Source organism: Rhinolophus sinicus, chromosome 3 (genome assembly GCF_057876585.1).
Source record: "Rhinolophus sinicus isolate RSI-liver-muscle chromosome 3, RSI-T2T, whole genome shotgun sequence".
Taxonomy (NCBI): Eukaryota; Metazoa; Chordata; class Mammalia; order Chiroptera; family Rhinolophidae; genus Rhinolophus; species Rhinolophus sinicus.
Genome location: NC_142503.1, coordinates 75,084,473 through 75,096,688, shown reverse-complemented (window position 1 = coordinate 75,096,688; position 12,216 = coordinate 75,084,473). Strand labels below are relative to the sequence as shown.

Here is a 12,216-nt window from a genome sequence, read left to right as displayed (position 1 = left end):
GCTAATTGCACAGAATGAAAAGTCCCAAATAAGGTATATATTGAGAGAATATTAATAAAATTCCCATTCTAAGGAATCAGAGTTTCAAGCATAGAGCCCTGCATATAGCAATAACACTGATTATATTCTGAATAAATGCAGAGTGTCTAGATGGTCAATGTCCAAAGTGATGGAATCACCTTACACAGGAATCTTTAATGAATAGAACAAAGGGATGGTTTTACCTCAGTGAGAAATGAAAAACAATGTTCTATGCCAATTATTCTCATGTAATTCTCCTCAGAAAGCAATGGTGAGACAGAACAAAGTGCAAAATTCTATTAAAACTATATAATTTTATATTTTTCTCACCCCCAAAAGAGTTCAACCTGAACTTCCAATAGGTTGAAAACAACCAGAAATATAAAGTGGTATTGATAGGGAATGACAGATAAGTTCAGGGATAAAAAACTTCAACTCTGCTTCTCTGAGAATCCTACAAACACGAGAAAATTTTCTGCACTTTAAAACAACTTTACAGGAAAACTTCAGTACCTATGCAATTTGTTTTAGAAGGCACAATTCCAGACGGATACACTGGTATGTTACCACACCCAAAGGTTTACTCATAAATAGTTTCACTTTTCAGGCTATGTAATGAGTATACTCATTCTTTAAATATTTGACATGTTATATAAAGATAAAGCTGCTTACTGAAGAAAGAACTAGGAATCTCCAAAGGCTGTCACACTAATTATGGTTTAAAACAAGGGGGAACCCAAAATTCCAATAGTTACATATCGTTGTATGATGAAATACTGATCCTCACTTCCTTATTATCTTCTACATCAGGAAAACAAGTTCACAACTGTTGGGAAATCTGTTTCTTTCTCCTATGCTTATTACAGCAAAATGCCATTTATAAACTATGCCACCTTGGGCAAATCACTTAACTTCTCTTTAAGCCTCCATTTTCTCATTTGTGAAATGGGATTCCTAACAGTAATAGTACCCACATCCATTAGGATATGAGGGAAGATGAAATATAAAAGCATATAAAGTGCCTTGTGGCTCTTAGTAAATGTTAGCTTAGTTGCAATTAGGTAGCAGTAGTTGTGTGATATTGCTTTTCAAGCTTTCTCATTTGCTCCACTTCAAATCTTAATTAAAGTAGTACTTATTTTTGTCTTTATTAAAAATATACTTTGGTTCAATCACTGTAGATATTATTACATTTTCTTTTAACAATCCCTTTGTGCCTCATTTGTTGCTCTTGGGTTTCTTTTAGCTTCATGCCTCTGTATTCACCTAAAATTACCTCAGTGTTCACCCAAAAATAAGATACCAGAGTTGAAAAACTGTCAAATTTAAATCTGCTCAACTTTCTACTGAAATAAGAAATTCAGCAAAAAGGCTAATGCTGAGTCAAAGATTAGCAGCTTTCAATGTTTTCAGATCCTAAATTTTCCATTCCAAAGAAAAACTTGCGACTCTTAAGAAATATTTTGCTTATTTAGTACTACTGAACCTTAACCTACCTCTCCCATCTAATGTGAACGAAAACTACTTAAAAGGAAAACGAAAAGGGCATAATTGTGCAACTTTCCTACTGTAATTAAAGCAACTCAAATTATAATGTTCATTTTTAGAAAGTTGCAAAAGTCCAAGAAGCAACCGACTACCAAATATTCTATCAATATTTCTAATGGTGCCTTTAAAAAAAGTTTTTTAAAAATTAAGAAAGTACCAACTTTAGGTTAACTTTTGGAAGTTGGAGAACATAGCCAATTAATTAGATTTTGCTTCCTCTATTTTAAGTGAAAAAGTGACACACCTGTGGACAAAAGTCCCTAGTTATTAGATAGAGCTGGACTCAACAGCAACACCTGCTGTGCATATCCCAAATCCAGTGTGTGTTGGATGAATAGCTCTGCCTCACTGCTGTACCAAACTTGAAGGGAAATGAGTACATCAGGGATTTTCCTTTCTAAAGGTCAAAATGCTTTCAGGTATGAGCTTATCCAATTCCCAAGAAAGAAAAGGAAATAGATTTGGACAGAGCTTAATTGAGAAATATTTCAGAAGATTAAAAAGTATAATCCTTCCTTCTCACCTTTCTCATCAATGTCTTTCCTTATGGTGTAGTCCTGTTAAACTAGATACTTTGCTACTCCCATCACTCCTTTTATACTTAATCCAGCAATTCTACGTTAAGTGATATGATTTTAAATTGTATCTATTCCTATATAATTTTTAACAACAGCAAAGTTCTCTCTCTCTCTCTGTCTCTCTCTGTCTCTCTCTCTCTGTCTCTCTGTCTCCTCTGATCAAATTATTTAACAGAATTAGAGGTTTCCTCTTCAAGTGCTGTTTTAGTAGAAAGTGTCAATCTATAAAACAGATTTCTGAACACTGCTGGGTTTTACCCAAATCTTAAGTCACACATTTTCATTACTTAAAGGTATCTACAATGTCTTCTTTCAGGAATTATGTTACACAGAAAATATATAAGATACATAAAGGAAAGTTAGGGCCTTTGACCTTTTAAACTAAATTCAATATGAACAAAATAAACAATCAAAAAACATTCAAAATAAAAGTTGCAGTCCTAAAGTCTGAGGTGTATTTTAAATTATCGAAAAGACCAAATGAGCTTTTTTAAGGTTTATGCAACTCACTTTTATATCTCCATTTTGCAGGTACAGAAAACCTAAAGAGACTGCATTTTCCTCACCATTATTTTCTTATGGCACTACTGTCCTTGGAGATCAAAAACACTCCAAGGACAAAGTACCATCAAGTTAGAAAATATATTCCTATTCAAAGAAGCAGATAATCCATTAACTATAGGTAAAAGACAATGACTGGGAAATCTGATAGAGGTTGGGGATTTAAAAATAAACTCACCACCCAGAAGGAAGGTCCCAAGTTCTAATAGTGCAATCCATTGAAGCACTTATTAACCAACGACCATCAGGACTGAAAGCCTTTAAATTTAAAACAAAGAACACATATATAATTTGTGTGTGTATTTATGTGTGTATTTTTGTGTCTGTATTTTTAGCAGCTCAAAGAATGTAAGAAATGAAAAGGTGCAGGCTTCATTAAAAATTCAGACTGGATAAAATTTAGACCACTCTCTTTTACATAAAAGAAAACACCATTTCTTTTATGCTAGTAATTTAGATATAGATAAGGATTAGGCTTACATGAATTATAACTGTTATAAAACTTAACAGTATCACCCAATTTTAAATTTTTACTCCAGAATCTCCTATAATTTATAGACAATAAACTGTCTGACTACAAATCATTCTTAACATAAAACAGCTAGTCTGAGAACATTCAATTAGAAATATTTCGTTAGTCTAATTTTAGTTATAAAGTATCTGTGAAAGTAACAAAAACCACAAATTTCTTGAAACAGTCTATATATTAAACTAGCTTTCTAAGACTTAATTCAAAATGATTTTGAAGACAAGAATGCAAATTCTCTTAAAATATAAAAGTTACTAAAGAAGTCTTTCTACTTTTACTTGCAGCTTCAGTTAAAAATTCTCCTTTTCTTCCTTAACCATGCTTTATTTCCAAAATATAATTTAAAACCACAATTATCAGATTTTCAAAATAAATTTAAACAATAAACTACTTATGCCACCTTAAAGAAGTTATATCTCTTCTATCAATAAAAATGGATAAATAATAGTTCTCCTTGCCTGCAGCTAGTTAATGTGGTAAGGTTTAAATCAGGTCAGATTTATAAGAAGACCCGAAAGGACAAACTTTAAGGTTTATAACGGCGGCATGATAGTTCATTTAGGAGTCTAAGCATACCACGGGGATCACGACTCTCCATATTGGCAAATGATACTGGGATAAGTGAACACTAATTTGTTCATTGGGTTGCAGTGATACCACGGAACCTCAAAACTTAAGGTCAGAGAGCTCAATTTACAGGATAGTGCAGATACTAAAGGATGGGAAAAATGATTCTGGTAGGTAGAGTCATGTTATAAATATGCATAGATTTAATTAAACAGGAGTAATTTATTACTGAGCAGGGGAACCTCTAGGCATATGGTGTTTCCCCGAAAATAAGACTTAGCCAGACAATCAGCTCTAATGCATCTTTTGGGGCAAAAATTAGTATCAGTCTTATATTATATTATTAAAACCCAGTCGTATATTATAGTAAAATAAGACTGGGTCTTATATTAATCTTTGCTCCAAAAGACGGATTAGAGCTGATTGTCCGGCTAGGTTTTATTTTTGGGGAAACATGGTACAAGTTGAAAGTAAAGTTTGAAAAGGAAAGAAATAGGAAGAGCACGTTGGTCCTGACAGATGTTTTCAAAAATGTCATTTCACCAAAATTACCTCACTCCCACCCTATTTCTATAGATACTGTTGCAACAAATTCTGTTCATGGGTAGTTCTGCCAGTCTCCTATCTGCAGCACAACACTACTTCCTGACCATTTTCCCCCTATTTTTAAGGAAATGGGTAACATTGCAAACTCTGATTTTTGATGTGAGAACTATTAAGTAGCTGTTGGGATTGCTGCTCAGTAGCTAGGATTTTATTTTTATTTTTTTCTGTTTTCAAGTAAATTTCATGCAAAATAACTATATGTACTTAAAATAGTCCTCTACGTGCACTTTTGAAACTAGAGTACTTCTTACCATATATCCTACTATAAGAACATAATACATTATTAATTAAACTCTTTAGGAGTTAGGATATATAAACTCTAGAAATAACACAAAACTAAATAAACTAGGTACCAGATATTCCAGGTGCACTAGTATTAATTTGTCATGTAGAAAAACAGAAATGTGTTGTCTCAGTTTAGTTTAATATTAAGTCATGTTTCAATGCATCATTCATTCTCCAAAGTATATGCTGACCTTGTATAGAGTTTAAGAGAACAAGATAAACTCTGAGATTTGTATTTTAATCTGATGGCATTAATTTCCTGACAAATATTAAAATTCTTTTAATTCTACACATCTTCCTTAAAAAAATCTCTTTGAAAAACTAGCTTCCAAATTATTTATTTTGAACAATTCCTCATATGATGAGTTCAATGCTACTAAAGAATAATAGATTCAATTATTTGAACATTTTAAACCTAAACAGAAGTAGAAATGAGTTAAGTTTTGTTTAAACACCTAAAGTTTGTTTTACCATGTCATTTATTTGACCTTGGTGTCCAGAAAACTCTCTGACAATCTTCCTAGTTTCTATGTCCATGACACAAATGGAGAAGTCATCCAAGGTGAGTCCCAGAATGCCACTAGCAAGATAAGTGAACCAGTTTTAATAAACAAGTAAGAAAAAACAACAACCTTCAACTAATATCTCATAGTCACTTTAATTTTTTTAATCAAATATATTTGGGGAAATTAAGTAAAATGCTGTTCTTTTATATTAAGTCTGATTTTTCCCACTTGGCAAATTATGTACTGTACTTAAATCAAGAACTTTTACCAAAAGCATCAAAAAAAAAAAAATCCATTATCATTAAAAGAAAAACTTTACCTGTCCCTGTGTAGTAGCATCATATTTGGAGATGAATTGAGGCTCACAGAATGGATTAAAGTTTTGTTTTTAAAGTTCCAGAACTTGAGTAATCCTTCACTACCAGTTGTAACTGTCAGCTGGTTTAATCCATCTACTGCAACACCTCTGACAGACCCTCTATGAGCTTTAAAGCATATGTTAAAAGAAAAAAAAGAAATAAGAATTGGCATTGCCTCTCTGAATACTACACAAAAAGGATTCCTTCATTTAAATATCTAAGCTCCCACTATTTACCTTCCCTAAAATCTTAACATTTATCTGGGATTTTAGGGAGCAAGGAGAAAACTACTATATTGCTCGAATAAAAACATAGTCCATCAGGTTAATGCCACAAAAGTTTCAAAAAAAATTAAGATTTTCTGCTTACAGCAAGGGGAAGAAAACAAAAATTTTAATTTGTACAATATCCACTTTCCTCTAATTCATCCATGACTTCATTCTGAGTATTTCAACATGGTGTTTATAAGAGTAGTAATGACAGTATCTGTCATATAGTGTTGACGATAACCCATCTACTTTAGCAAAATGGCCAACACTGAAGAATCTAATACATGCCAGTGACGGTTATTAGCTAGTATCTATCTATACTACTTTTTTAAAAATAAGAAAAAAAAATTCAATACCTTGATCCTTGCCAAAACTTCCTCGATGTATACCAGACTGCATGTTATATACATCTACAGTTCCTGATGAAAGACCAATTACAGCAAAGTTTCCACAAGAAGTTATATCCACGGCCTTAGAAAAAAAAAAAATTAAACACAAATGACATCAGAAAATAACTAATGGTTTTACTGTACTTTATAGTTTCCAAAGTATTTTTTAATCTACTAATTAAAAAAGCGTGGCAAATTGCTTCAATTTTCTTAAATATAATAAAATTATACTTGAGTATCTAAGAAATATATGCTTGATTCCATCTCCATTCTAAGAAGTATGAAGAAATTATTATCCAAGACAATAAAATATAACCAAAGTTAATTAAAATTTGCAAAGTCAGGAGAATTCTGTTATCAGCTGGCCTTCAATTTTTAATTTATTCACAACAGTGCTAAAGTCGAAGCATTCCATTGCCTAATTTCTCCCTACCTTATTTTTGTAATTGCTTCTACAGCTGATATAGAATTGAAAACATATCATTAGATAGACTGTCCAGTGAAAATGCCCAAAATATTTTAATTATGACATATTAGGAAGGAAAACATAAGATATTGCATAGAAAATATTTAGTTTATAAGTAGTTTCTGTAAAATAAACATATTTTAATACTTAAAGTGTCACTATTGTATTAATAACAGGTATTTTCTTCTATGTTAAAAATATGACACTGGGTATTTATTGGGTCATGGCCAGAGAAATCCCTGATTGCCATTATGTGTCAATCAGATGTCACCCACCCAAGAGAAAATTCAAAAGACTGTTGAATTTATGTCTAAAGAAATAGGTATCTTCTAAGATCTAAAAGAAAATATTTAATAGAGGCTATTTAACTGTGCAGAGTAAAACTGCTATACTATCTGAGTCAAGACATATTTACATAGCATTCACATAAGTATGTTCCACTTACACACACTTTCTAGGTAATTATAGTTTATTCCTTAATAAAATATTTTACATAGGGAATTACGGACTAACCTTAAAAAGCATTCTATCTTCCTAAATAGAACACAAATGTAATTTTACCTATTTTTAATAACTCATAAATGTTTATGTTGTATAGTTACGCTATCAGGAACTAATGGAGCTACTAGGCTATCACCTACAATTAATAGTCTTCTGATGGCCTTGCTGTACTTTTCATAACGTGCAATTATTTTAATAGGATTTCTTGTTGTTAGTAGGCCTGCTTCTGGTACTCTCCTTTTCTAATTTATTTACTCTAATCTCTGTTATCAAAGACAGCATAAACAAAGCAAAAATGAATAAGCTGAGAGGGTTACCTCTGAGTATCAAATTGTACTTTAGAGCATGCGCTCTTTGATAAATACTTCTGTTTATTACTTACTGGTTACTGACTTTGTTACAAGTAGTTGAGTTTACCAGACAAATGGGTCATCACCAGTTAAGTATCAGTGTATATACATTTACTGAATGATCTATGAGTGATTACTATTGGCTGTGAGTTAAGAACATAGGTCCTAAATTCAATGGTCCTAGGTTCAAATCCCAGCTCTTCCATTTTACTAGCTTTACTGATGAGGCACGTTACTCATTAGATTAAGCTTCAATTTTATTGTCTATAAAAAGAGGCTAACAATATCATAGGATATTGGACCATATCATAGGATTGTTGTGAGGATAACACAAAATAATATGTTCTGGGCAGAGAGCCTGGAACAAAGTAAGCACACAACAAAAGTCAGCTGTAATTATTACTACCATTACTACTATAGCTACACAAAACTGTGCCAGTAAACTTAAGATGCTTAAGATAGTTTATATGGTTTAGAAAATAGTGTAAAAGTTCAAGACTGGATTTTGTACTATGGGGAATACTGCATACATACTGACAAAGGAATCTGTACAAAATAGGATCAAATGTGGAGTTAGTTACACTTTTAACAAGCATTTTCAAAATCCTGCTTCCTTCTTTGCAGAAATTGATAAACTGATCCTAAAATTCATATGAAATGCAAGGGACCAGAATAGTCAAAACAATCTTGGAAAAAAAAAAAAAAAAGCTTGGAGGATTCAGTCCTCCTTTTACTACAAAGGTAAAAGATACTATAATGAAGATGTGGTGCTGGCATAAAGATAGACATATAGAACAATGAAAGAGAACCGACAATCCAGAAATAAACTCTCACATTTATGTCAAATGATTTTTGGCAAGGGTGCCACAACCCTTCAATGGGGAAAAAAGAAATCTTTTGAATAAATGATGCTGAACAACTAGGTATCAATATGCGAAATAATAAACTCTGACTCCTACATCACACCATACACAAAAATTAGCTCAGAAAGTATTATAGACCTATATGCAAGAGCTAAAAATATGAAACTCTTAAAAGAAATCACAGGAGTAAATCTTCATGGCTTTGGGTTAGGCGGTGATTTTTAAAAAACCACAAGCAATAATAATAATAATAATAAAGATAGGCTGGACTTCATCAAAATTAAAAACTCTTAGGCAGAAAACGATACCAACAAGAAAACAAAATGACAGTCCATGGATTGGGAGAAAATAATTGCAAATCACGTATCTGATAAGAAACTTGTATCCAGAAAGCGCTATTGCAACTCAATAAAAAGAAAGAATTCATTAAACAAGGGACAAATTATTTAAATAAACATTTCTCCAAAGAGGATATACAAACAGCCAATAAGCACTAAAAACAAACAAACAAAAAAACACTTATCACCATTAAGTGATTAGGGAAATGCGAATCAAAACCACAGTGAATACAGCTTCGTACCCACAAATAATCAAAAGAACAGACAATCACAAGTGTTGGTTAGGATGTATAGAAATTGGAACCCTTATATTAGGATGGTACAAAAGTAATTGCATTTTTGCAATTATTTTTAACCTTTTAAACCACAATTACTTTTGCACCAACCTAATACCTTGCTGGTAGAATGTAAAATGGTGCAGCCACTTTGGAATAGGTTGGCAGTTCCTCAAAAATGCTAAACATAGTTACGTTATGACCTAACAATTTCACTCCTAGGTATAAATGCAGAGAAACAAAAACATCCGTCCACACAAAAACCTGTGCAGTAATGTTCATAGCAGCATTATTAATAATAGCCAAAAAAGCAGAAACAACACAAATGTCCATCAACTCATCAATGGCTAACCAAAATGTGGTTTAATTCACAAAATGGAATATTATTCAGCATTAAAAGGTATGAAGTTTTGATACATGCTACAATATGAATCTTGAAAATATTACATTAAGTGAAAGAAGCCAGTCACAAAGACCACATATTGTGTGATCCCATTTACATGAAATGCCAAGAATAGGCAAATCTACAGAGATAAAAAGCAAATTGTGGTTGCTTAGGTTAGGGAAATGGGAGAGGGGGAAAGTGAGATGGGGATGGCTGCTAATAGGTACAAGGTTTCTTTTTGAGGTGATGAGATTCTAAAACTAGATTGATAGGATTTTGGTGATGATTGTACAATTCTGTGAATATACTAAAAACTGTTGAATTATATACTTTAAATGAGTGAATTATATCTCAATAAAACTTTAATAAAAAGCAGAAGCAACACTTCTGCAAACCAAATTTGAAATCTGTCTTTATATCTTAAAATCTAAACCTAATACAAGAAGACTTACATATTAACAAAAGAAAACAATAAAATTTCAATAAAAAGTAAGAACTTATAAGTAAACACTTATAACTAATAAAAGTGAACTGGCATCTGAAGATGACTAACTTGGCTGCACATGTGCAAAAAAAGAGCAGCCACTTCCCACGATGGTCTCTATGTATAAGAATCCCTCCCCTGGAAGTTACCAAGAAATTTTAACAGAACTTATAAACAAACACTTTAAGCTATATTTTAAAAAAGCTTAGACAGAATTCTATCAGAATTTCTCTAAAAGGTACTTCTCACAAAAGACAAATATAAGAAAACAAGAAATAAGACTTAACTTCTACTACATCTATAATTCATTAAAAATTTACCTAAATCTTACTCCTATTGTGAAAGAAATGGAAGGAAGAAGAGAGGAAGGAAAAAAGAAAAAAAAGAATCCTTTAGATTCATACTCATTGAATATCATACTGTATACTCAACATAATTCAGGTGAGAAAGTATAGTGATAAATGCTGAAATCATCTTCAAAGGGTATTTTGAGTAATCCTGTATTAATTAATTAGAAAATTTAAATAACCAATATACTACATCTGATTAAGCAAAGCTTGACTTAAACCTAAAATAATTCTCTGTAAGTTGGGAAACAACACTATTTCTAAATGTTAAATAATGTTTTTTCAACCAATACTATTATTAATAAACTTGAGTATAACAAGATTACCATAGGACAGTTTTATGGGGGAAAAGCTCTTACAAACAAGCTCACTTACTGTTGCAGTTACGTCATCTGTCTTCAGCTCTTTTGGTTTGAGAAAGTAAGCGCCTATTGTAGATCTTTGATAGTTCCAAGTTGAGCAAGACAGTTTACCTTGATGGCAAGCAATGATACCATCCCAGTCACTTTCACGAGCTTCCTCTGAAACATAATTAAAATCATAAATCAAATTGCTTTTCATTCTCTCATTCATTCATTTACCTATTATTTATTAAACATCTAATATCCATGTTATCATTAGGCACTAGGAACACAATTATAAACAGGTATCTCCTGATAGCTATGAGTTTCCAATCTAACAAGATATTCTGATTAGAAGAAATTACAATAAATTATGATAGTGTGTTATAAGAGCACTCAGGAAGAGTCTGCTAAGAAATTTGGGGAGAGTTAACAAATGGCTCCCTCAAAGAAGCAGTAAAACAAGTAGTAATTAACTGAGGGTGGGGGGCACACACAGGCCCGAGAGTAACTTGAACAAAATTATAAAATTAAGCACAGCAAGTAGGTGACGCATTTTCTCCAAAGGGATGAGAAGAGGTCAAGGCAACTTGGGCCACATTACAGAGTGTTTTGAAAGCCATGTTAAGGAAAGGAGATTCTACCCTAAAGGTAATTAGGGGCCACTGAAAGATTTGTAAGACAATGAGTGAAATGTTTCAGATGTTTGAGAAAGACCACTCAGACTCGAAGATAAAAAGTAGAGAGGAGGGTGGTCAAAATTAAAGTTTAAAAAAAAAAAAGTCACCAGGTTGTTAGTTATAATAACCTTGAAGTAAAAATGGTGCCTATACAGTTATTTCTATGACAGTTTTCACTCAACAATTCCATCACCTATACATTTTTCTTAAAATCACTTCTTTGAATAAAGCACTGCTCAAGTGACAGTATATACTAAGACCTCAGTGTATTTAGGTATTTATTACTCAGAACTCTACTTTCTCAATTCTTGCCTTTTTATATTAGTGACTTTCATTATTCCACATATGACAGAATAAAAAGAAGGGCCACAAAATGAAATACCAAGGATTGTTTATTAGTAGCTCTTATAGAGAAGAGCAAAGCCAGAAATTAATAGATAACAAGTTCAAATTATAAATAACTCATTTTCGGTCTTCACAAAAGTACTTGGGGTTACCTTTTAGATAATAATATTTGCATGTACTTGGGGTTACCTTCTAGATGCTTAATAATATTTGCAAAAACATTTATTGACAAGGAAGAAATAAAAAAATATATTGAGATTACTTTACAGATGCTTATTCATATTTGCAAAAGCATTTATTAAAATGGAGAAAATAAAGAAATATATAGTAGGAAATAAATGACATAGCAGAATGTCTCAAAACACAATATGAAGTTACTTACCAGCTGCAAACTTTGTGATGGGTGGAAGTCTCACTGACATGGCATTCTGAAGCCCTTTACGTTTGACTCTCTTTTTATTTATTAGTCCTGAGGTTGGGGGAGAGGAGAACATAGCTATGAATCCTTCATAATGAAAATATACATATAAGTTATTTATTGTCACGTAACTATGAAGTTCAAGATATTCCCATTTAAATCAGGAGCAAAATGATGATGATATTACCATTATTATTTAATCATT

At 32.0% G+C, this 12,216-nt stretch overlaps 1 protein-coding gene across 1 annotated transcript in view; it reads right to left on the bottom strand.

The window, feature by feature from the left end:
* Positions 1 to 12,216, bottom strand: part of WDR36 (WD repeat domain 36) — a 39,624-nt gene that overhangs the window by 13,587 nt on the left and 13,821 nt on the right. Inside the window, exons 11-16 of the mRNA XM_019727769.3 lie at positions 11,976 to 12,062; positions 10,603 to 10,748; positions 6,186 to 6,300; positions 5,521 to 5,686; positions 5,167 to 5,275; positions 2,887 to 2,966 (exon numbers count right to left, since the gene is read on the bottom strand). Coding sequence (XP_019583328.3) covers positions 2,887 to 2,966; positions 5,167 to 5,275; positions 5,521 to 5,686; positions 6,186 to 6,300; positions 10,603 to 10,748; positions 11,976 to 12,062 — 703 coding nt within the window. The remainder of the gene's footprint in view (positions 1 to 2,886; positions 2,967 to 5,166; positions 5,276 to 5,520; positions 5,687 to 6,185; positions 6,301 to 10,602; positions 10,749 to 11,975; positions 12,063 to 12,216) is intronic.